The 21442-nt window shown below is 35.5% G+C and overlaps 1 protein-coding gene across 2 annotated transcripts in view; it reads left to right on the forward strand.

The window, feature by feature from the left end:
- The first annotated feature begins 2349 nt into the window (after positions 1–2349).
- LOC110095556 (calmodulin-binding transcription activator CBT) overlaps positions 2350–21442 on the forward strand; it is a 65990-nt gene continuing 46897 nt past the window's right edge. For both annotated transcript variants that reach the window (XM_020821150.2, XM_020821149.2), the window contains exon 1: positions 2350–2635. In XM_020821150.2, coding sequence (XP_020676809.1) covers positions 2575–2635 — 61 coding nt within the window. In that variant the 5' untranslated portion in view covers positions 2350–2574. The remainder of the gene's footprint in view (positions 2636–21442) is intronic.

A 21442-nucleotide genomic window follows, 5' to 3' on the forward strand; every position in this document is an offset into this window, starting at 1 on the left:
TTCCCTATTAATTAAATTTGTAAGGAATTTTTTTTAGAAAATAGCACAATATTGTGTAATTCGTTGTGCTTTTAGTATGCTTTTGCTACTCTTTTAATTCACTTTCCTAGTACTTTTCCTCCGCTCTTGCTATATTAAAGAAGGAATGCAATATTGAAAATTCTACGGACACTTTGGATATTCCATTTAATTATATTGGTCTCAAAAGATCCTTTAGTATCCCCATATACATTTTAATACGAACGAAATAAAGAACAAATATTGATTCACTGTCCATATTAACAAAAGAATTAATATAAATAAATTTTCAAACCTTTTCCTGCAAACAAATAAAAAAGTAGTAAATATAAGGAAAAGCACAATGAAAGTACAACTAAAATGCAGTGAAAACACAACTAAAGCAAGTAAAGGTGTATTCAAAATGCGGTTAAAGCGCAATAGCAAGTGCACAGTGAAAGAGTAAAGAAAATAGCTACTAAAAAATATACTCAAATATTTTAAAGCTATGCAACTTACTTTTGAAAACTGAAGAAATCATTATATGAGTTGATATCATGAAAGCTAATGCATAATGAAATTACACTTAAAGAGTAGTTAAAACGAGGCTAAAATGAACAAACATAATTAAAAAATTTTAAAGCAAACAACAACATCATAGTTTTTTAAAATAGAACACAATACAGTATCGATACCTATGAATATGCAGCAAAAGCACAAAAAAAGGCGCAACAAGTTCTTGCACTTGTTTGTACGTGGTGACAAATTTTTGCACCGCTTGTATTGTTAGATGGAGAGTGTCTATGGGTTCTCAAGTGGATGCATTATATGATATATGGCTACTTGATAAAAGTATTCAAAATTGGCCCACTTATGTTGTGGAAATGGATGAAGAATGCAGGTATCTGAATGCATTTATAGTAAATGGGAACTGGAATGAAGTTAAGCTATGTAAGTACTTTGATACATAATTGGTGGAAGTTATTAAATCAGAGAAGATCTATTCAGATGTACAGAGGGATGAATTGGAGCTATGTTACAAATATTCTGGTAAATCAATCACTATTGTGTCCTTGTCTAAACAGTATGAAGAATTTGTTGAAGACAATTATTGGAGATGGATTAGATAACTGAAGCTCAAACCTTGGGTTGAATTATTTTGGTGGAGATTAAATAACAATGCAATTCCTTCTAATCCTAATGATTTTCTAATGTATATGTGGTTGTTGGATTGCAATGTCTGCCCGAGAGGTTGTAACATTGTGGAAAATGCAGATCATATTGCTGTAGGCTGTGACAAGTTTTGTCATGTATTTCAATTACTTAAAACATGGGGTTTTGCTGTGCCGGGTTTCAATTCTCTTGAAGATTGTAATAAGATATTGGAAAATTTATCAACAACTGATCCTTTCATTGGGAATTTGTATTGTTCAATGTGTTTTTTTCTTAGAAGAGCAGGAGCAAGTTTATACATGGCGGAAGGAAGATGGTTTTTCGTTTGTGGCTTCTATTGCAGTTAACTGGGCTGTTGCTTCTTTTACTTTTAATCTGTATTTGGAACACGGGGTGCAAATTAGCCTCATTAGCTATCTCATTCCTTTTGGCACACTCCTCCTACCAAATGGATTAAAATTAATATTGATGCCTCTTTATTGAAATCAAATAAGTCAATAAGTCAATATTGGTGGTGGTAAGAGATTGTAAAGGAAGATTCCTTTTAACTTTTAGTTTCATCGGTATTCACTAAGACATATCACAACCAGAGATGTTAGCTATCACCTCTTTGAAGAAGGTTGTACATGATTGGATTTTTGATGCAAAAGGTATCATTATAGAAGGATTATAATGTTATCAAAACCATTCAAAGCTTGCTGAATAAGATGTGTCCGAGCAAGGAAATTATGTCCATGGAGGATTTATCTTTTTTAAATTGTTTTAATCAAGTTTTATTATTTTTTAAATAGAAATTGTAATAAGTTGGCTAATCTATATGCTAACTTTGTTCATTTTTCTGATTTCATTTGGGATGATGTTAGCTGTAATAAAATTCCTTACTCCTTTATTTCTTTGTTAAAGGAGGAATTTGATAGTGTAGTTTGTAATTAAGCTCTTTTAATAAATTGCCTTGTGTAGCCCTTCAAATAAAAAAAAAAAGCCAAAGGAATGTAGTGAAGCGAGAAAGAGTGAGCTGTGAAATGCGGGATAAAAAATAAAATGACCTAGCTCTAAGCTTTTGAATACCTAAGAATTCAAAATTTTCATCTAATCGAGTCAAGTCAGCGAGCTGATAAGGCATAAATATAAAAAAAAATCTAATTGAATCACATGTCTAATCGATTTTTAAAAGTTTAATTGGAGTCCGGACAAAACAATAATTTCCTAAGCATGAGAAGGAGAAAATCGCTTTGAATTGCTGGTAACCTATCTGATCTCCGAGAAATTGGCGTGCTTTTCGCTTTGACCTGCCTACGGAGAAATAATTGACAGGGGTTTACTCAGCAGTCAGCTCTACTCCGGTCCTCCGTCGGCTTCTTTACGTTTAGGGTTTCCTACGGCGGCATCTTTCTCCTGTTGGCAATGGATCCGTCTCTGATTCCGCTAGCTGGAGGAGAGGTCCATGGCTTCCGGACCCTCGCAGGTACGCTTGCCTACGCCTGCCTGTCCGTTTTTACCTTCCTTGGAGATTCCTGTCCATGCTTCGTTAGCTACCATTAATGAATGAAATGACGCTTTCAAGCTATGAAAGGTTCCGAGTTCCCTTTCTCTGCCATGTATTTATCAAATCTTCTTGTTTTTGCTCAAAGTTTTTTTAGGGTATGAAATTTCGTTGCGGAACTGGTTTACGGCAGCTCCCCCGTTTTTCTTGAGGCGGTGATTATCCTTGTCTGAATGATGAATCAATGGCAGCGTTTCTTTAGAATTTAGGGCAAAAGGACTTTTCTTTTCCTATGCCACTTTACTGCAGAATTTATATTCATATGAACGCTGGAGGTTTGGCACTCAATACTGAAGTCATCAAGTTTTCAATGTTATCTAGTTGGTCGAACAAATAATGGCAAGTCTTCGATGTTTCTAGTCTGCGGCATTTTTGTCACAAAATAATGCAAAGCCAGGAGCAAGTTGAGGATGCTTTTTTTTTGAATTAGTAACCTTGATCTAACAAATTACTGTTTCTGTAACAATAAATGCAAGCCCTTCCTTTGTTTTGATCAGCTAAGCAACTAAGATGGAGGAGGGCATGGATCCATATTGCTGTTTTTGGTTCATTTCCTTTGTTTACCAGCTACTTTGAAACTTAATGACTAAAAATTAAAGTTTAAGAATTTACATTGGTAACCTTTTTGTTTTTTTGGGGGCAAATGAGAGGGGAAGCTTACAGTATAATGTGACAAAATTCACAATGAAGCCTGCCCACTAATCGACAAAATGATTTAGTACATCAACTTAATTTAAAGGCTCCTCTATAAAATCAATATCAAATGCTCAACATAGGATCAAGGGCTATATATCATCATCAAGCAAGCATCAATAAAGATCCTTAATATGGAACTCAAAAAAATTATAATAAAAAGTTAATCTTTGTACTCAAAATTTTATTTTTTTTTAAATTTTAACCTCTAATTTAAAATTTTCATGTAGAACACTTTGGAATTCTTTTATTTTAAGTAGGTTTAGGTTTGATTAGGAAGTGTTTGGGCTGGTCACCTATGTGGGGAGAGAATCTTGGAGAGAATTGGAGTGGCTCCATTCCATTTTCTTATTTGATTCTCTATATTTGATTTTTTTCCTCAATATTTTGAATTTTAAATTATAGGACCTGATTTAAGAGTTTAAATATTGTTGAAATGAACGAGAAAAGAAGTTTTAATGTTTTAAAAAAATATTGGAGAGTGAAATCTCTACGGCAAAGAGCCTGGTGGCTAATTCCCCTAATTCCCCCTCTTTTGGGAACAATTATTAGGTCCTCTGGCCAAATGTTGCTATGTAGCAGCCCGAAGACTTGACCCAAACTCGTGGTAATTATGATTTTCACGTCTCTTTTCACTAATTTGGCTGAAACGGGCGGGAAAACTTTAAAACACGCGGCACCTTTACATGAATAAACATTTGGCCGATTAGCTTCTGTACACAGAACGTTATACAGTATTTAGGGTTTACAGGTAGAAGAGAAAAGTTGCTCGAAGCGTTGAAAGCGATGGATGAGAAGAATGTTTCTGTTACTTTGGAAGAGTTAAATGATTTCGACGAAACATTTGGCACTTATACTCTGGATGACGATTTTTCTGCTTTTTTACAAGTAATTTTTCATTCATCTTCTTCTGATCAAATCATTTTTGTTTGTACCGAACCTTGTTATAACTCGGTACAGCTCGGTATTATATGTAATATACGGTATGCTTATTTGTTCCGGGAATATAATTATGATAAATTTGTAACGAACCTTTTTATAACTAGGTACTGCTCGAGATTTATTTATATTATTTGAAAAATGATTTTTGTACCGATATTATAATTTTGATGAACTTGTACCGAGTTTTTTGAGAACTCGGTATAGCTCGGTATTTATACGTATACCTCGGTATGGATAAGTTTTTGGCATGTTTACATCACTTCTGTCTTGTATATATCGAGTTTTTAATAATATCTTTATATCGAGTTTTATCTAACTCGGTATAGTTCGGTATTTATACGTAAAACTCGGTATGGTCAGTTTTCTTGTTTGTTTTCTGTCAGATAAGTTTACTATGTGCCGATTATAAAAACCATATGTTTGTACCGAGCATTTAGAAAACTCGGTACAGTTGGGTATTTTCGTGTATTATTAGGTATTTAATCCGTTGTACACATTCATAGTATTGGAAATTTTTTTCACTGGGGGTTTATAAATCTGAGCAGGAAGCATATGTTAAATATTGCCAATATGCACATACGCATGGCTTTAGTGTTCGGAAAGAACATCTTTCATACCGTTCTAATTCAAGGAAATTAAAATCAAAGATTTTTGTCTGTTCCAAATCTGGATTCAAAAAAGACAGAAAAAAATCAGAAGGTTAAATTTCGAAAATCAAGTACAAGAACTGGATGTCCTGCTATGGTGAGATTTTCTGTTAGTGTAGATGGAATATGGACGGTGAAAAATTCGGTAGAAACTCACAACCATGAATTGACAAAACCTGATGATCAACATTTGCTGAGATCATCTAGGCACATCATTGAAGAAAATGCCTCCGTTTTGAAATCAATGGCTGATGCGGGAATAAGAACTATAAATGCATTTTCCTATTTATCGGAGGAGGTTGGAGGTGTAGAAAATTTGGGGTTTACCAAAAGAGATGCATACAACTACATTCAAAAGGAGAGAAGAGCAAAAATTGAGAATGGGGATAGCAATTCGCTAATTGAATTGCTCAAAAACCGGGCAGCTGAAGACAACATGTTTGCATGGGATGTGCAAACTGATGAAGATGAAAGGTTGGTAAATTTTTTTTGGGTTGATGGTTTGGGGAGAGTGGATTACGACTGCTTTGGCGATGTCATTATTTTTGATACTAGCTACCGTTTTAACAAATATAATTTAGCATGTGCCCCTATTATTGGCGTCAATAATCATTGGCAAAATATTATATTAGGGGTGTCATTTCTATCTGATGAAACAATTGATTCATTCTGTTGGCTATTTCGAACATTTTTAAAAATTATGGATAATAAACATCCAGTTATTATATTCACTGATCAGGATCAAGCAATGGCTAGGGCGATAGAGATTGTATTCCCTAATACAAGACATCGGTTGTGCCAATGGCATATACAGAAGAAGACTCCTTCCAAAGTTTGGTGTTTTAATAGTAACAGCAAAGTGAAAGGCCTTTTCTATAGTTGCTTCACCAAGTGTGATTCCGCGGATGAATTTGATAGATTGTGGAATGAGATGATTAGAGAAGGAGACCTACAGAGCCATCAGTGGTTAAAAGATTTGTACAGAATAAGGGAAAAGTGGTCTACAATTTTCAACAAAGATTGCTTTAACCTTGGAATATTGTCTACACAACGTAGTGAGTCCACCAATTTTGTTTGCCATGGTATTTCAAAAGCTACAAGTTCTCTCACCGAATGTTTCCTTGGATTGGAGAAACTTATAAACACTTGGCGTAGAAATGAACGAGATGAAATTTTTAGGTGTTTTCAAAGCTAAATACAACCGTACATGAAAAAAAGTCCGATATTAAAGCAAGCAGCCAAATTTTATTCAAGAAAGTTATATTTCTTTTTTGAAGAGAAGTTTTTAAATGGTTTAGGTGGACTATCCATTAATCACTCTTCACCAGACTCATCAACATTTTCTGTCAAGAACATGGACCATACTTTTGATTCACACAAGTGACGGTTTTGTTTAATTCATCTGAATGAACTATACAATGCAGCTGTGCAAAGTTCGAGATGATGGGAATACTGTGTTCTCATTGCATGAGAGTGATGAGTCAGTTGGATGTTAGTAATATTCCTCAGAAATACTTAATTCCAAGATGGTCATCTACTGCACGGAACGATATATATAGTGGAGTGAATATCCAACGTATGGCTCAGAGTATGTGCACATGGAATCAAGTTTCCCGAAACATTATTTTTAGAAATTATGTATGTCGATTTGTATATCAAATTAGCACCAAAGCACAAGGTAATGAGTATGCAGAACAATGTATGATCGATGGTATGAGTGCATTGACATTAAACGTTCAAAACATTATGGAAGGGAAAAGAAATAAACGCATAACTGAAGGCATCCACAAAACAATTAGAGATCCTGCAAAGCGACGGCCTAAGGGAGTCTCTAATGCTAGATTAAAGGATCATTGGGAGAAGAGGAAGCCCAAAAAAGTTAAACTGACAGAGCATAATCCCCCTACACATTTATATTTTACACCTGCAGAATCTGGAAGTCAGTCATCGTTTATGTAAGTGTTATCAACATGTCTCTATGCCTAGGTAAAACTCGGTATTAGCATTTAATACTCGGTATTAGAGTAATATTTTGTCTTTGATTTGCATTGTAAGTTTTACTATATCTGTATGTATGAAGAAATGGATATACCAAAATACTGAGAATTTAAAAGAATATTTGTACCGAGAATTATTATTCTCGGTACAACTAGATTTTGAATACAAAAACTATGGAATTGGTGTACTTACAATACGAAGTAGTAAATGAATAACAAATACCGAGCAATACCGAGTTATACCGACAAATTTTATTCTCGGTATAACTCGGTATAACTATGTAATAATCAGTTTTAGACTATCTTTGGGTTTATGTTGTAAAGATTTTTACTTTATCTAAGAGTATGTGTTGTATTCTATTTGTAGTATGAGTAACTCGGTATAATCAAAGTTAATAAAACACAGAAATAGCAGATGAAAATTTATAAATTTATTTTATGGTATTACAAAAAATTGCATATGCAAATTCAGCCCTAAATAAGGCCATATTACTTTGCCAGTTGTTATGCATGTCCCATTCAATATTATTATATTGTATAACTGTTTCCATATATTTACATACAAACATTCCACAGTCCACATTGTTTTCTTGTGCTGGCAAGTTCGGGATCATTTGGATTGGCCAGGTTCGTATATCATCCTCAAAAACATCTTTTGTATCAGCATATAAATGAGATATCTGTTAAGGTAATAAAATTCAAATATTTATAATCAATCTTATAACTTGAACCAAAGATAAATTTAAGGACTTACAACTTTCGGAGCTATAGCCTTGTGTGTTGCTTTTGGTATTGAATCCATAAAATCTCAATTTTTTTTCTCAGGTTGGCAACCAGTAAAGTCCAATGTTTCTCGTTTATAATGAGAACAAATATAAGGTTAGCATTCTTAACAGCACTTCGGGTGATATTTTCAACAAATGAAGTTGTTTTTGTTTCTTTATTATTACAATAATATCCCTGAAAAAAAACTCACTGCGTTAGTTAATGATACACTAAACCTTTATTATAAATGATAACTCACTCAATGAAAACTAGAAACATATAGAAAGGGTTGGTTCAGTCCTGGAACCAAGTCGTTCTTTTCAGACAACAAAATTGCAAAAACGTCCACATGATTGATATCAAGCTCTTCGCATAGCAACAATTCGTCCATTTGGCTTCTGAAAATAATTGTATTTCCACTCTGAAATATAGTATCGTCCATGCATAATTTTTCTCACTATCGTTAGAAAAAAAAATATACAAATACCGAGTTGTACCGAGATTTTTATTCTCGGTACAACTAAGTATTCAGGATAAATATATTAAAAACTCAGTATTGAATACCGAATAAGTAGCAATACCGAGTTTTAAAACCAAGTACCGAGTTGTACCGAGAATTTTATTCTCGGTACAACTAAGTATTCAACATAAATACATTAAAAACTCAGTATTGAATACCGACTAAGTAGCAATACCGAGTTTTAAAACCAAGTACCGAGCAAATACCGAGTTGTACCGAGATTTTTATTCTCGGTACAACTAAGTATTCAGCATAAATACATTAAAAACTCAGTATTGAATACCGAATAAGTAGCAATACCGAGTTTCAAAATCAAGTACCGAGCAAATACCGAGTTGTACCGAGAATAAAATTCTCGGTACAACTAAGTATTCAGTATAAATACAGTAAAAACTCAGTATTGAATACCTAGTAAGTAGCAATACCGAGTTTTAACACGAAGTACAGAGCAAATACCGAGTTGTACCGACAAGTATAAAAATCGGTACAACTCGGTATTGAGTATAAAATTACTTAGTTTTTTTGGTACTGCTTAAGAAAGTTATCAATGGAAATCCTTTTTTCTTCATTAATTAGTAATCGTCCTGGGTAATCTAAAAATTCCGCGGCCGGACGTTCTATACTTTTGGATTCATCAACATCATAAACTAAAGATTTTGGGAGTACAGAAACAGCAGCATCAGAATTGACAGCATCTGAAGGAACATCATCAGCAGGAGCACCATTAGTAGGCCCAGAAGCTTTATTAGCATCAGTTGCCTTCTCCATTAATCTTGTTGAAGCTCGAGTGGCAGGTTTTCTTCCAGTGATTGATGTTTCTTTTTTAGTAATCTTTTCAACTTCAGTGTTTGCCAACTGAGCTATCTTATTTTTCCTATCACCTGCTGTGAATGGAGTTGTTACTCTTTTCTTTTTTCTATCATTCCTGAGCTGTACTCTATGAGCAATTCCTCCTCTACCTGATGAAGGTAAAGATAAATATTAATCTTCAGATTAGCTGACATCCTCTTCCATTCCTTTAATATCTGCTTCTTTGCTTATTTCCTCAACAATTTTATCCACAGATTTCGATACTTCTTCCAAAATGTTGTCAGATTCAGTTCTTGAAGTTGAGGGAACCGGACTTCCAATTTTCTCTGAAGTGAAATATGCTGGAAAATGATGACACAGTATCTTATATATACCACAAAATTTTTCATTATTATCACCTTTTAACTCGAAAACTTCTTGTTCCAATGCTACTACCCGAATTTCAAGCAGAGTTTTTGACAATTCGAGTGATGCAATTCTTCTGACCATATATTCTTGCTGCGTAATAAGTTTATTTATGGATTGATTGATAATCTTCAAGTTTGTTTCTTCAGGAACAGTCCGTTCTGCATCAGTATTTTCTGTAAATTCTATTGGGCTTGGCTGTTTGTTTGGAGCATCACTCTGAGTTGCTGCTTGGTCAGTAGTTTCCATTTGGATTGGCGGTTCAATAGTGGGACTTGGCAAATCAGTGTGGATTGGGGTTTGGATAAGAGAATCATTTTGGAATGTTGGTTGGATAGTAGTTTCAGTGGGTTTTGCCAAATGATTTGGAGGATCAGTGTTGATTGGCTGTTCAATTGGACATTCAGTGTCGGTTGGAGGTTGAATAGGAGAATCAGTTGGGCTTGGATTGGCTGGAGTTGGACTTGTTGGTGGAGATGGAGTTGCCTTACTAAAAGAAATATGTGGGGTTGTTAGTGGAGTAAGCACAATTTGCAAATGCTCTCCTGTATAATATGCCGAAGTATTCTGAATTAAATTCTTCTCAGAATCTGTTATCTCTTGTAAATATGTCAATATCTGGAACAAATGTTTTATAAATATCCAAAATATATAAGTACATTAAAAATTTAAATTACTTCAGATAAATCATATTACCTCACAATCATGAAGGTTATTTAATATATTAATAACATCTTTAACTCTATAATTAAATTTTCCATCTCAACGAAGTAGACGGGGTCAAGCCAATTTATCCACTACTGGGTAGAACTTGGTATGCTAAAAAAACTAGATCTATACCAAAACATAAAACAATATAAATAAATGTAAAAATGATTAAAGAATCTAGTACAATAGTGAAGTAAATAAAACAATGTAACATGTGTAAGAATTACTCACAATTATAATCATAACAATTAGTTTTGGTATTCCCTCCATCGTCACCCTTGAAAAAATTTGCATCTCCACCATCTACTCTAGATCCGATCTCTACACATTTTGTTAACATACCATATCCTTTCCAGCCTCTCAATACACTAACTTAATATTCTAAAGACTAATCAAATTTGCAAGTCACATTGACCTAGTCTTGATTTTTTCCATTCTTTGGCATCTAAACTATTTGAAAATTTACCAAATAGTCTAGATTACATCTAAAGACATATCATACATTTCCAAAGTTGGATCCGCATTTTGTATACTTTTCCAAAGTTGGATCCAAATAGTCTAGATTACATCAAATATATATATTTTGTATTCTTTAAATGCCCCATGTAATTCTTGGATAACATTTTACTTTATTTTTCATATTATGCCTTCTTATCCTAAAGCCCAAAACTAATAAGTGATGATGGGTACATAAACTTTCATTCGGAATAACTTTACAATATTTGCAATTTAAATTAATTATTTTTTTCGAATAAAAAAAATCACTATGAGTTTTAGCATATCTATTCTTATAAGTGATGAGATGATGAGATGCTCCTATTTTTGTTTAAATAGGGTATTAGTAATTACAAATCATAATTTAGAGTTAAATATGATCTTACCACCTCCTTTAGTCATTTCAAACCCATATCCACCATGAATGATTTTAAAATCTTCTACCACTCCACCAACATTCCCATTTAAATATCTTCCAATAAGAACTCTTTCTTCAAGATGCATCATTTATGTTAATTCTTTGATGTAGGCAAGGGGGGGGGGGTCAAATCAAGTTGAGCTTTAATTGTTAAGTTGCTAGCTCATTAATGATGAGCTGAAGTTTAGTTCATTTAATGGGGGAATTTATTGAACTACCTAGCTCATTAACCTACTAAGGTATGCTCATAATTTGGATTCATTATGGAGTGGACTTGTCCCTTCTCCTCCCCTTTTCTTCTTAAAATTCTGAGCTTGGTCTCTTGGGTTTCTGAGTTGGGCTGTTGGTTTCCTGTGTTGGGTGGCATGGTTTAAAATTGCGCAATATGAGGCTCGCTTTGAGGCCCGCCTTTGCACAATTCCAGTAAAAAAAGCCTCGATGCTTACGCCTTGAGTTTTTTTATGAGGCTTACGCCTCAACTTGGTTGAGGCCCGCCTTGAGGCCCGCATCGCCTCACTGGCATGAGGCTTACGCCTCACGCTATATATATTAAAACTTACATAAATCTTGAAGTTAATGCCTACATTGGACTTTATAGGAGAGGAGGAAGAGGAGAGAGTAGTTCACCATAATGATTATTCAAATGAAGAACCACTTATTGATGACAGTGCTGATGACTTATGAGTTCTTATGTGATATGTCATTGCTATTTATTTTTGGAAATTGGAATTATATGTTAATAAAAAGAATACTGGGATTTGGGAAAGATAGAATTTTGAGTTGAACTAAATTTCATGTTGTCTTATTATTAAGATATTTTGATTGCATTTCATATCTTATGCTTTTTTATGTTTTATATTATTCACTCATTAGTACATAAAAAATTTATCATTTTATGCATGGTTTAAAATTGTGCAATATAAGGCCCGCCTTGAGGCCCGCCTTTGCGCAATTCCAGTAAAGAACGCCTCGATGCTTATGCCTCGAGTTTTTGTTATGAGGCTTGTGCCTCAACTCGGTTGAGGCCCGCCTTAAGCCCCGCCTCGCCTCACTGGCATGAGGCTTACGCTTCACGCTATATATATATTAAAGCTTACATAAATCTTGAAGTAAAAGCCCGACATTGGACTCTATAGGAGAGGAGGAAGGGGAGAGAGCAGTTCATCATAATGATGATTCAAATGAAGAACCCCTTAGTGATGGACTTATGAGTTCTTATGTGATATGTCATTGCTATTTATTTTTAGAAATTGGAATTATATGTTAATGAAAACAATACTGGGATTTGGGAAAGATATAATTTTGAGTTTAACTATATTTCATGTCGTCTTATTATTGGGATATTTTGATTTCACTTCATATCTTATGCTTTTTTATGTTTTATATTATTCGCTCATCAGTATATAAAAAATTTATCATTTTATGTTTACGCAATCTTTTGATTTTGAGGCTTACGCCTCAAAACGCCTTGAGGCTTACGCCTCGCCTCACGAATGAAAAACGCCTCAATACCCGAATACGCAATTTTAAACATTGATTTTATATTTACGCAATCTTTTGATTTTGAGGCTTACGCCTCAAAACGCTTTGAGGCTTACGCCTCAAAACGCCTTGAGGCTTACGCCTCGCCTCACGAATGAAAAACGCCTCAATACCCGAATACGCAATTTTAAACATTGCTGGGTGGTTTTCTCGTGCCTTTGGCTCCTCGGTTCCGTGCTGGCCCCTTTGGTTTGTGCGGCTGACTCATCTGTTCTGTGCTGGCTGCTCGGGTTTTGCTGTTTCCTGCAGGGAACCGTGGGCTCCTCTGTTTTAGCTGTGCCGTTTGGGAATTAAAAAAAGGGGGCTGTTGGCCTTTCATTTCCCTTATTTAATTAAGTATTTGAAGAGATTTTTGGGCTGTTTGATTTCCCCTCTCATGCCTATATATTTGAGATGTATTTTAAAGGGAAAGGGAGGTGAAAATGTGATTTTTGGAATAGAAAAACTGAAGGTTTTTCTTGGAAAAGCTTGAGAGCTTTGTCCACTTCTTCTTCTTCTCTATCTTGGGATAACTTGCGAGTTACTCCTATCATTCGTCTTGGCTTCTAATCCCTTTCTTTTCTACGCAAGTGCCACCTCATCTGTATCCAAGGTTTAAAATTGCGTAATTAAGCTTCGAGGCGGTTTTCGTCCGTGAGGCGAGGCGTAAGCCTCGAGGCGGTCTGAGGCGTAAGCCTCACGGACACAGAATTGTGTAAATGAAAAATTAAGGGTTTTAACAGGAAAATAATAGCAATATTGTATCTTACAATAAAAACATCTAAATGATATATGAAAATAGTGGAAAGTAAGAAAGTAGATGCAATAAAATAATGTCCCAAAGTTCAAAATCATAAAATATTAGTTTAACAAAACTCCCAAAGTACAAAAAACATATAAAATGCAATCATATCCCATCACTAAATGAGTCTTCAAGGGAATCTTCTTCTCCAATTGTATCAATGAATGCCATATCATCATCATCTTCAATATGACTCACTTTTCTCTTCTCTGCTCAATAAGAGAAAAGATCATTATCATGTTAATTGCTCACTTGATATAAATATAATGCAATATAGCATATAAGAAGTTGTGGAATACCTTTACTTGATTGTTGTGCTGCAGAGCTAGTGGATGTGTGTGGTGTAATACTAGTAGATGTGCCAACTTGATCTGCTTCACCCCTCAAGACATCCACACTCAGTTCTTCTAGCTGTAAGTCTGATAATGGGAGTTCATTCTGAGTGTTAATAGCGGATTTCTTCTCTTTGTTTGCATTTGATTATATGTACTCTAGTTTCGCTCACACCCAGAAGAAGAACAAGTGAGGCCCAACACTCTTACAGCAAAACTTTGTATGCACTGGCATTATCAGTCACTACCTGGACAACCAATTGCTCCCCAATCTCCTCAATAACCCTATCAAGTAAATTGAAAATGAATGTAGCATTTTTCACCTCATCTGAAGCTTCAACTAATCGTAAAAACACCGTGCCGTAGGGATTGTTGACAAGAATGTTAATCAAGCTCCTGCTCTTCATGTCAGACCATCCATTTGACATATGGTCACACCAGTCTCAATTCATGTCCTTTTAATCTCATCAATGCTCTGCTCTGTGTTCTGCAGCTCCTCCTTTAAAATCCATGTTCGCAACTCATACATGGAAGGTGCCTTCAACCCTCTCCCATACAACCCTACAGACCGCAGCATACTGAAGTAGAACTTCTAAAAAAAAAAACCTCCCAATGTCCATGCAAACCTGTCGCCGACCCTCTCTGGTACCAGCTGCAGGCATCATCTCTGCTTGTCTCTATCCGCTCCTGGATTAGTCATATACTGATCCATAGGACCCCGTGCACCTCTATTATTTATAGTGGAGGAAGACCCCTTTCCACCCTCGCTTCCAAAATAAGCACCATGTTCGACCCTTTCATCAAATTGCTCCTGTTGTAAGTGTTTCGCCGTGGTAGTTTTCTTTATGTAAGCACTTATTTCTTTCTTCACATTGTCCAGTACTTTTGCACATGGTGCTGCATTCTTATGAGAGCATGATAAGTGCTCCTTCATGCGGGTTACTCCGCCCTTCACCACTTTCTCACAAAAATTGCATTTTAAATAGACATACATTTTCTCACCCCCTCCTACGTCAACTTGCACGCTATATTTTCAAGAAGGGTCACGCCGCAATGACGTATTCGCCTTTTCTTTACCTCTAACCATGTCTCATAAAGTAAAATCCAGAAACACAAAAAAACAATCAAAAAAACATAAACCCTAGATTTTCTTAAACTTGAAAAATCTAACCCTAGACTTAAAAAAAATACCTAAAATCCAATGTGGAGTGCTCCCAGAGGGTGGTCGGAAGTTTCAACTTCGCCGGAGAGAGGCGACGCCGGCGGGAGAAGCGGCGGGAAGGAAGCCGACGGGTAAGCACCGTGCGGGCGCCCTCTGTTTCGCGAACTGGAGCATGCAGGATGGGGAAATTTCGGGAGAGCTATTGCCGTTTGGGTATAAGGAGAAAAAAACTTCATTTTAAGTGAGTGGGCCCATTCCCATGAGGCGTACGCCTCACTAAGAATTGCGCAATTGCGCTTCTGAGGCACACCTTAGTCCCAGTGAGGCGTACGCCTCTTACAGAGGTGGAATTGCGTAGGCTTCAAGGCGGTTTTGGGAGGAATTGCGCAGAGGCGCGCCTCTTATTGCGCAATTTTAAACAGAGCCTGTATCCTTCTTCTAATGGAATGAAGCTCCTTTATGTTTGTTTGTGTCCAAGTTAGTAAAGTATTTGTAAGGTGTTTGTATTCAAGAGTTGTAAGTTTCCTTTTCTAATATTATAAAAGTGTCTTTGTTTCTTATTTTGTATCTTTTGGAGAATTTGATGTATTTCTTTAGCATTTTCTATATCTCTATAGGAAGTGCTTGTTTTTTGTGATAAAAAATTTGGGTCCCTTCCCAAATTTTTGATTACATCAAATTTGGTATCAGAGCAAGTTAGGAAGTCCTAGGTTTATGAGTCAGTTTTTCAAGTAAATCTTGGTGAGTCACAGCAGTTGTGTGTCATGTGAGTCTTGTTTTATTGAGTCTTTTTTTTTTGAAAAATGGAAAAAGACAAAAAGATCGATTCAGTCAAAGAAGAAAGCAATCCATAAAATTTTGAAGACCCAAAACCAATGGATAGGTGGATTCCAACAGAAGGTGATTCAACGGATCCACTACAAAATGAACTTTACAAGATACAGAGTTGGATGCCATTAGAAGGGAGTTCAACTAATCCACTTCAGAATGAATTATACAAAATTCAGTTGTGGATGCATTTGTGTATGGAGCGGTACATAAAAAAGAAACAACTTCTACAAGAACAATTCAAGAAGGAGAGAGATGAGATCCTGAAGAAATACGAGGCAAAGATTCAAGAGTTAGATGCACTTCCACTGTCTCCTCGGATCAAAACTAAAGGCGACTCATTGGGAGATGAGTTTTTCAAGTAGGGGAGTCTGATGTAGGCAGGGGGGGGGGGTTCAAATCAAGTTGAGCTTTAATTGCTAAGTTGCTAGCTCATTAATGATGAGCTGAAGTTTAGTTCATTTAATGGGGGAATTTATTGAACTACCTAGCTCATTAATCTACTATGGTATTCTCATAATTTGGATTCATTATGTAGTGGACTTGTCCCTTCTGCTTCTCTTTTCTTCTTAAAATTATGAGCTTGGTCCCTTGGGTTTTCGAGTTGGGCAGTTGGTTTCCTGTGCTGGGTGGTTTTCCCGTGCCTTTGGCTCCTCGGTTCCGTGCTGGCCCCTTTGGTTTGTGCGGTTGACTCCTCGGTTCTGTGCTGGCTGCTTGGGTTTTGCGGTTTCTTGCTGGGAACTGTGGGCTCCTTCTCTGTTTTAGCTGTGCCATTTGGGAATAAAAGAAAAAAGGGGCTGTTGGCCTTTCATTTCCCTCAAAGTATTTGAAGAGATTTTGGGGCTGTTTGGTTTCCCCTCTCATGCCTATATATTTGAGATGTATTTTAAAGGGAAAGGGAGGTGAAAATGTGATTTTTGGAATAGAAAAACTGAAAGTTTTTCTTGGAAAAGCTTGAGAGCTTTGTCCACTTCTTCTTCTCTATCTTGGGATAACTTGCGAGTTACTCCTATTATTCATCTTGGCTTCTAATCTCTTTATTCTCTACGCAAGTGCCACCTCACCTGTATCCTTCTTCTAATGGAATGAAGCTCCTTTAGGTTTGTCTGTGTCCAAGTTAGTAAAGTATTTGTAAGGTGTTTGTGTTCAAGAGTTGTAAGTGTCATTTTCTAATATTATAAAAGTATCTTTGTTTCTTATTTTGTATCTTTTTGAGAATTTGGTGTATTTCTTTAGCATTTTCTATATCTCTTTTATATAGGAAGTGCTTGTTTTTGTGATAAAAAACTTGGGAATGATTACATCATTCTTCTAAGTCATTCAAAATTTTTAATTTTAAACACATCTAAACCTACTTGAGGAGCATAAGCATTTATAAATTTAATAATCTTAACATTAACAACAATCTTTAAAGCTATGATTATATCTTCAATTCTATTAATTTTTATAATATTATTCTTCAAACTCTTATCTATAATCACACATACACCATTTATAGTACGACTTTTACCTGAATATCATAGTTTAAATCATAAACTATCAATTTTCTTAGCTTTCTCTCAAACCCATTTAGCTTTTTTGAATGTTTAGAATATTTATCTTCTTATGAATCATAATATGTATTAGTTTCATTAATTTGCCGGTATGAGAACCTATATTTCGAGTTTTATCTTAATTCTAGTTATCCTTGCACTTTTCATGTTGTATTCAGGCCATACAGTGCTTCCACGGAATGCCCTATCATTAACAAAATATATTAAAAGATTCATGTTATAATTATTCGACAAGTTTTACATTGGCTATTGACTACTTAACTCAACCCTCTATTTTTCTCATCAAGGGCTTGGGACTTGGTAACAACAGTGTTGCCGAAAGTATTTAGAAAGATTAAAAAAATCTTAGATATGCCTCTTGACCTTTAATTTATAGGATTTGGAAGGCTATAAGAAATGATACTCTTTAGAAAATAAAAAAAAGTACAAAGTGCGGCGGATGATATGACTTATTATAAGTTGTCATGGACACTTGGCCTAGCCAATTAGTCCCCACGTGTATGTCTATAATATAACTCTTGGTCTCATTATGAGTCCGTCGAGCGAGCCTTCATGGGTGAGTGTAGAGGGCGAGTCCTTGGGTCTTGGTATATGAGATGATTATATGAAGGTGAAATTTTTGGATGTAATAGCAAGTCCATTTCAGGCATGATTTCGACATTTGAAAGCAAATTGATGAGTTCTCCTAGGTGATAGTGGTAGCAGGCTAAGGATTATATGAATGTGAGAGATCGTAGCTATAGCCTTTGAGGTGCATATGTTTATTGTCGTTGGGATAATGATACCAATGGCTGTTGAGTGGCTTCGATTGTGGAGAATGTCTGTAGATGAACGACTCCTAGTCTCTATGGATTTAACAAACTTGAATGAAACTTTTTGGGGCTCCTTATGAGGACATCTTAGTATGACCTGCTTAGGTGAGCCTTGATATGATAGCCTTGCTTGAAGAGTGGCCATTTTCGCTTAATGATGCTGGATAGCTTGCTGGCTGTTTCTCTTCACGGTGGTGCTCCTTTTGTGAGGTATGATCATTCGGGCCGAGTTTCCTTTGAGGACTTGTTAGATACTTGAGTAGTACCTACTTGGAAATATATAAGTATACGCCCTAGATCCAAGACCCTAAGAGGAGCCCTAGAATTTGCCATAACCTAACCATTTTGTTGTATTCTTCCTTTTAATCATCACCTTCAATTATTCCAACTACTCAAGAGTGTATTCCACATCCTTAGTCCCCCTAACACTACAAGTGAAGTTTGGATTAACCCCATCCAAGGCTAGGTCACAATATGCCAAACAAACATATAAATCAAAGCCTAAAAATTTACAGCAATCACATACAATAGAGATTGAATAAACAAGAAAATCCCAATTACCAAAGATCACCAATGGGACTTAAACACGGGAGGAATGTCATAGTATCCGAGTAAAGAAGGGTGTCAAGTACCTATCAACTATACAAGAATCAAAGAGTGTTTCAAACTTTCAGTAAAGATAGATTTTACTAGAATTTGAAAAAAAAAAAAATGGACGCGGTAAGGGTTATCATAATCTCAAAATTGAAGGGTTAGCCACAAAGGCATTTGAAAATACATCACCAAAGTCGTTGGGAATGCTACAATACCTAAAACCATTATCTAATTCTAATAAAAATAGCTTACACATTATTTATGATGGAGTTTAAATGATACCACGATTTAATTTTCTTCTTAATTTGAAATTTGATGATTTTCAAAATCTTCTTAGTTGAACAGGAAGATTGAAGATGGTTGGGATTGCTCCTGTCTGTTCATAAGTTAATCAATCAAATTGCATATGATTAAAAGATGTATCCTCTTGGCACTGAGAGTAATGATAGGTAGAGCTAAATTCTAAAATCTGAAGTAATAAGGGGCCAAGAGGACGTGAGACATGTTGGCAATGTGCTTTGAAGCAGCATAAGATAAAAGAAGTAGGAGAGAAAATATGAGAGTGACTTTCATGCTTGTTCGTACAAAGCACACATCACACAATTCAAATTATAAATTTATCTTCTTTATCTAGTAATTTCCTCAAGTTTAAGCCCATTCATACAAGCTATCCACAAAACCATTGAATATTGAAGAGAGGCCCTCATGCCAAATAAATTTAACCCATTTGTAAGTATTTGAAGTTTAACTAGCCTTTTTAATATAGTTAGTTCTTTAATTGTTTTAACCCTTTGAGAAATATGCATAGGCAGGGACTTCAACAATGTTTGGAAGATTCCATTGAGCTTTCTACGACTTTCAAATGTTGAAAGTATTCTTTTTGATAAAAGGGAGAAGAACATGGATTCTCGGAAACATAGGATTTATTTGGTTTATGCTTTCTATCTATTCTTATGGTTGCAAAATTGATACAGGTTTGGGTGTGGAAGGTTTTTGGACTTAGTAGGATACTTTGGCTTATGATTTTATGCGAAGTTTTAAGGTTTTATTTTTGCATAGAATCCCTCGATGCAAATTAGAGCTTAGATGTAAACCAATTATGAAACATCCAAGAACCTTTTGAATGATGAAATTAAAGGGGATACAGATGAATGGACTACCATGTTGCAAAATCTTCCCCAAACCCTTATTAGGGTTTTTTCCATCTTACTTATGTAATTAATTATTTTATTTTTGAAGTAAGGTGGATTGAATTTGAGCTTGTTCGACCCTACCCTCCTTATCTATATATGAATTGGTCACTCCCATCTTTGTAAGGCTATTTCACTGACTCTACAATTAAAGGAATGGCTCTAGTTTCCATGCTTGCTATGTTTGCCTCCTTTGGCTTTATGATTTGCTTTAAATTGCATCATTATTTCTTACGAATTTTGGATTAGGTCCTTATTTCAATGGATCGATTTGAATTTCATGTTATTTATATGCAGACTTTGGAATTCTTGGATCATTGTTTTGGAATTTAATTTTGTTATTTGCTATCTCATGGTGGTGTAAGTCCCTTTGGTGAAGGATTCAATGTTCTTCAATTCATTTATAAACCCTCATCTTCCCCCTCTCCTCTTGTATCATGCAACCCTAAATTTGAGCTAAAGGATCAGCCTCTTCCCTCTATCTCCCATCAAATCCCAACCTATCCTTTGTCCCTTCACATAAACCTTAATCCTAATTTTCTATAATACTTGACCACCCCTCCTCTTCTTCCTTTTATCCAAACTCTAAAATACCTTCAATGTTGTCATGCGTCACTTGAGCAATGGATGACCATGATGATAGGGTTGCCCAAGCAGCTTCTCCATCTTTTTTTACTAGAAAATTTTGATGGCATAACGACAAAATGTTTGAGACATGGACAATCTTACATTTACATAACCATATCACTTTATTAAGAAGTTAAAATAACATGTTTACATACCTATGTTGCCTACTAGTAAATCACTATTATGGTGAACTTCTCACCTTATCAAGATCATCTTGAACCTCTTGTACTAGGTCTTTATCTTTTTGTGGATGGAGTTTCTACATCTCCATTGATAGTTCCCATGTAAGCTTGAACAAACATTGTTTGAGATCTTACTTGAATTTTCTAGTGGCTAGATATATTTAGGTTGTTGGCGAGATTGATCACCATTAGAAGATTCCGAATAACCTGAGAATTGAGATGATCTAAAACAAGTCTCCTAGCTTACTCGATGATCACTAGGACTATAACTATTTAGTGGAAAGTTCTTTACCTCGAGGAATTGGTTGATTCTGGGGCTATATGCAACCATCACCTCATTGTCCAACCTAATTATATGCTTTGTTGAGAGGGGAAACTTCTTTAGGTCATTTGTAGATTATTTATTTGATGGCCAAGACTTTTTGCAAGAAAGATTTTGTGAAGCAACGTGTCTTCTCGATAAGTCGATGCCAGTCTAGGTTATGTGATTCAATCTTTATCACTTTGTGCTGTCCCTGTCCTACTAGTTATTCAAACATACCCTCCCTCTCTTAGAAGCCATAGCCAGCCTATCTTCCATGCTTTTCTAAAACCATTGCAATTTAGCGACAGTTGAATGCGCTTGATTAGTAAGCCTCAATATTGGTTTGTTTGGCTCTTTCCCGTTGGCTTACAAGCCAAGTGGAGATTGAATTATGAAGGTTATAACTAAAACTTTTTTAAAGG

Source organism: Dendrobium catenatum, unplaced genomic scaffold (genome assembly GCF_001605985.2).
Source record: "Dendrobium catenatum unplaced genomic scaffold, ASM160598v2 fragScaff_scaffold_1125, whole genome shotgun sequence".
NCBI classification, from domain to species: Eukaryota; Viridiplantae; Streptophyta; class Magnoliopsida; order Asparagales; family Orchidaceae; genus Dendrobium; species Dendrobium catenatum.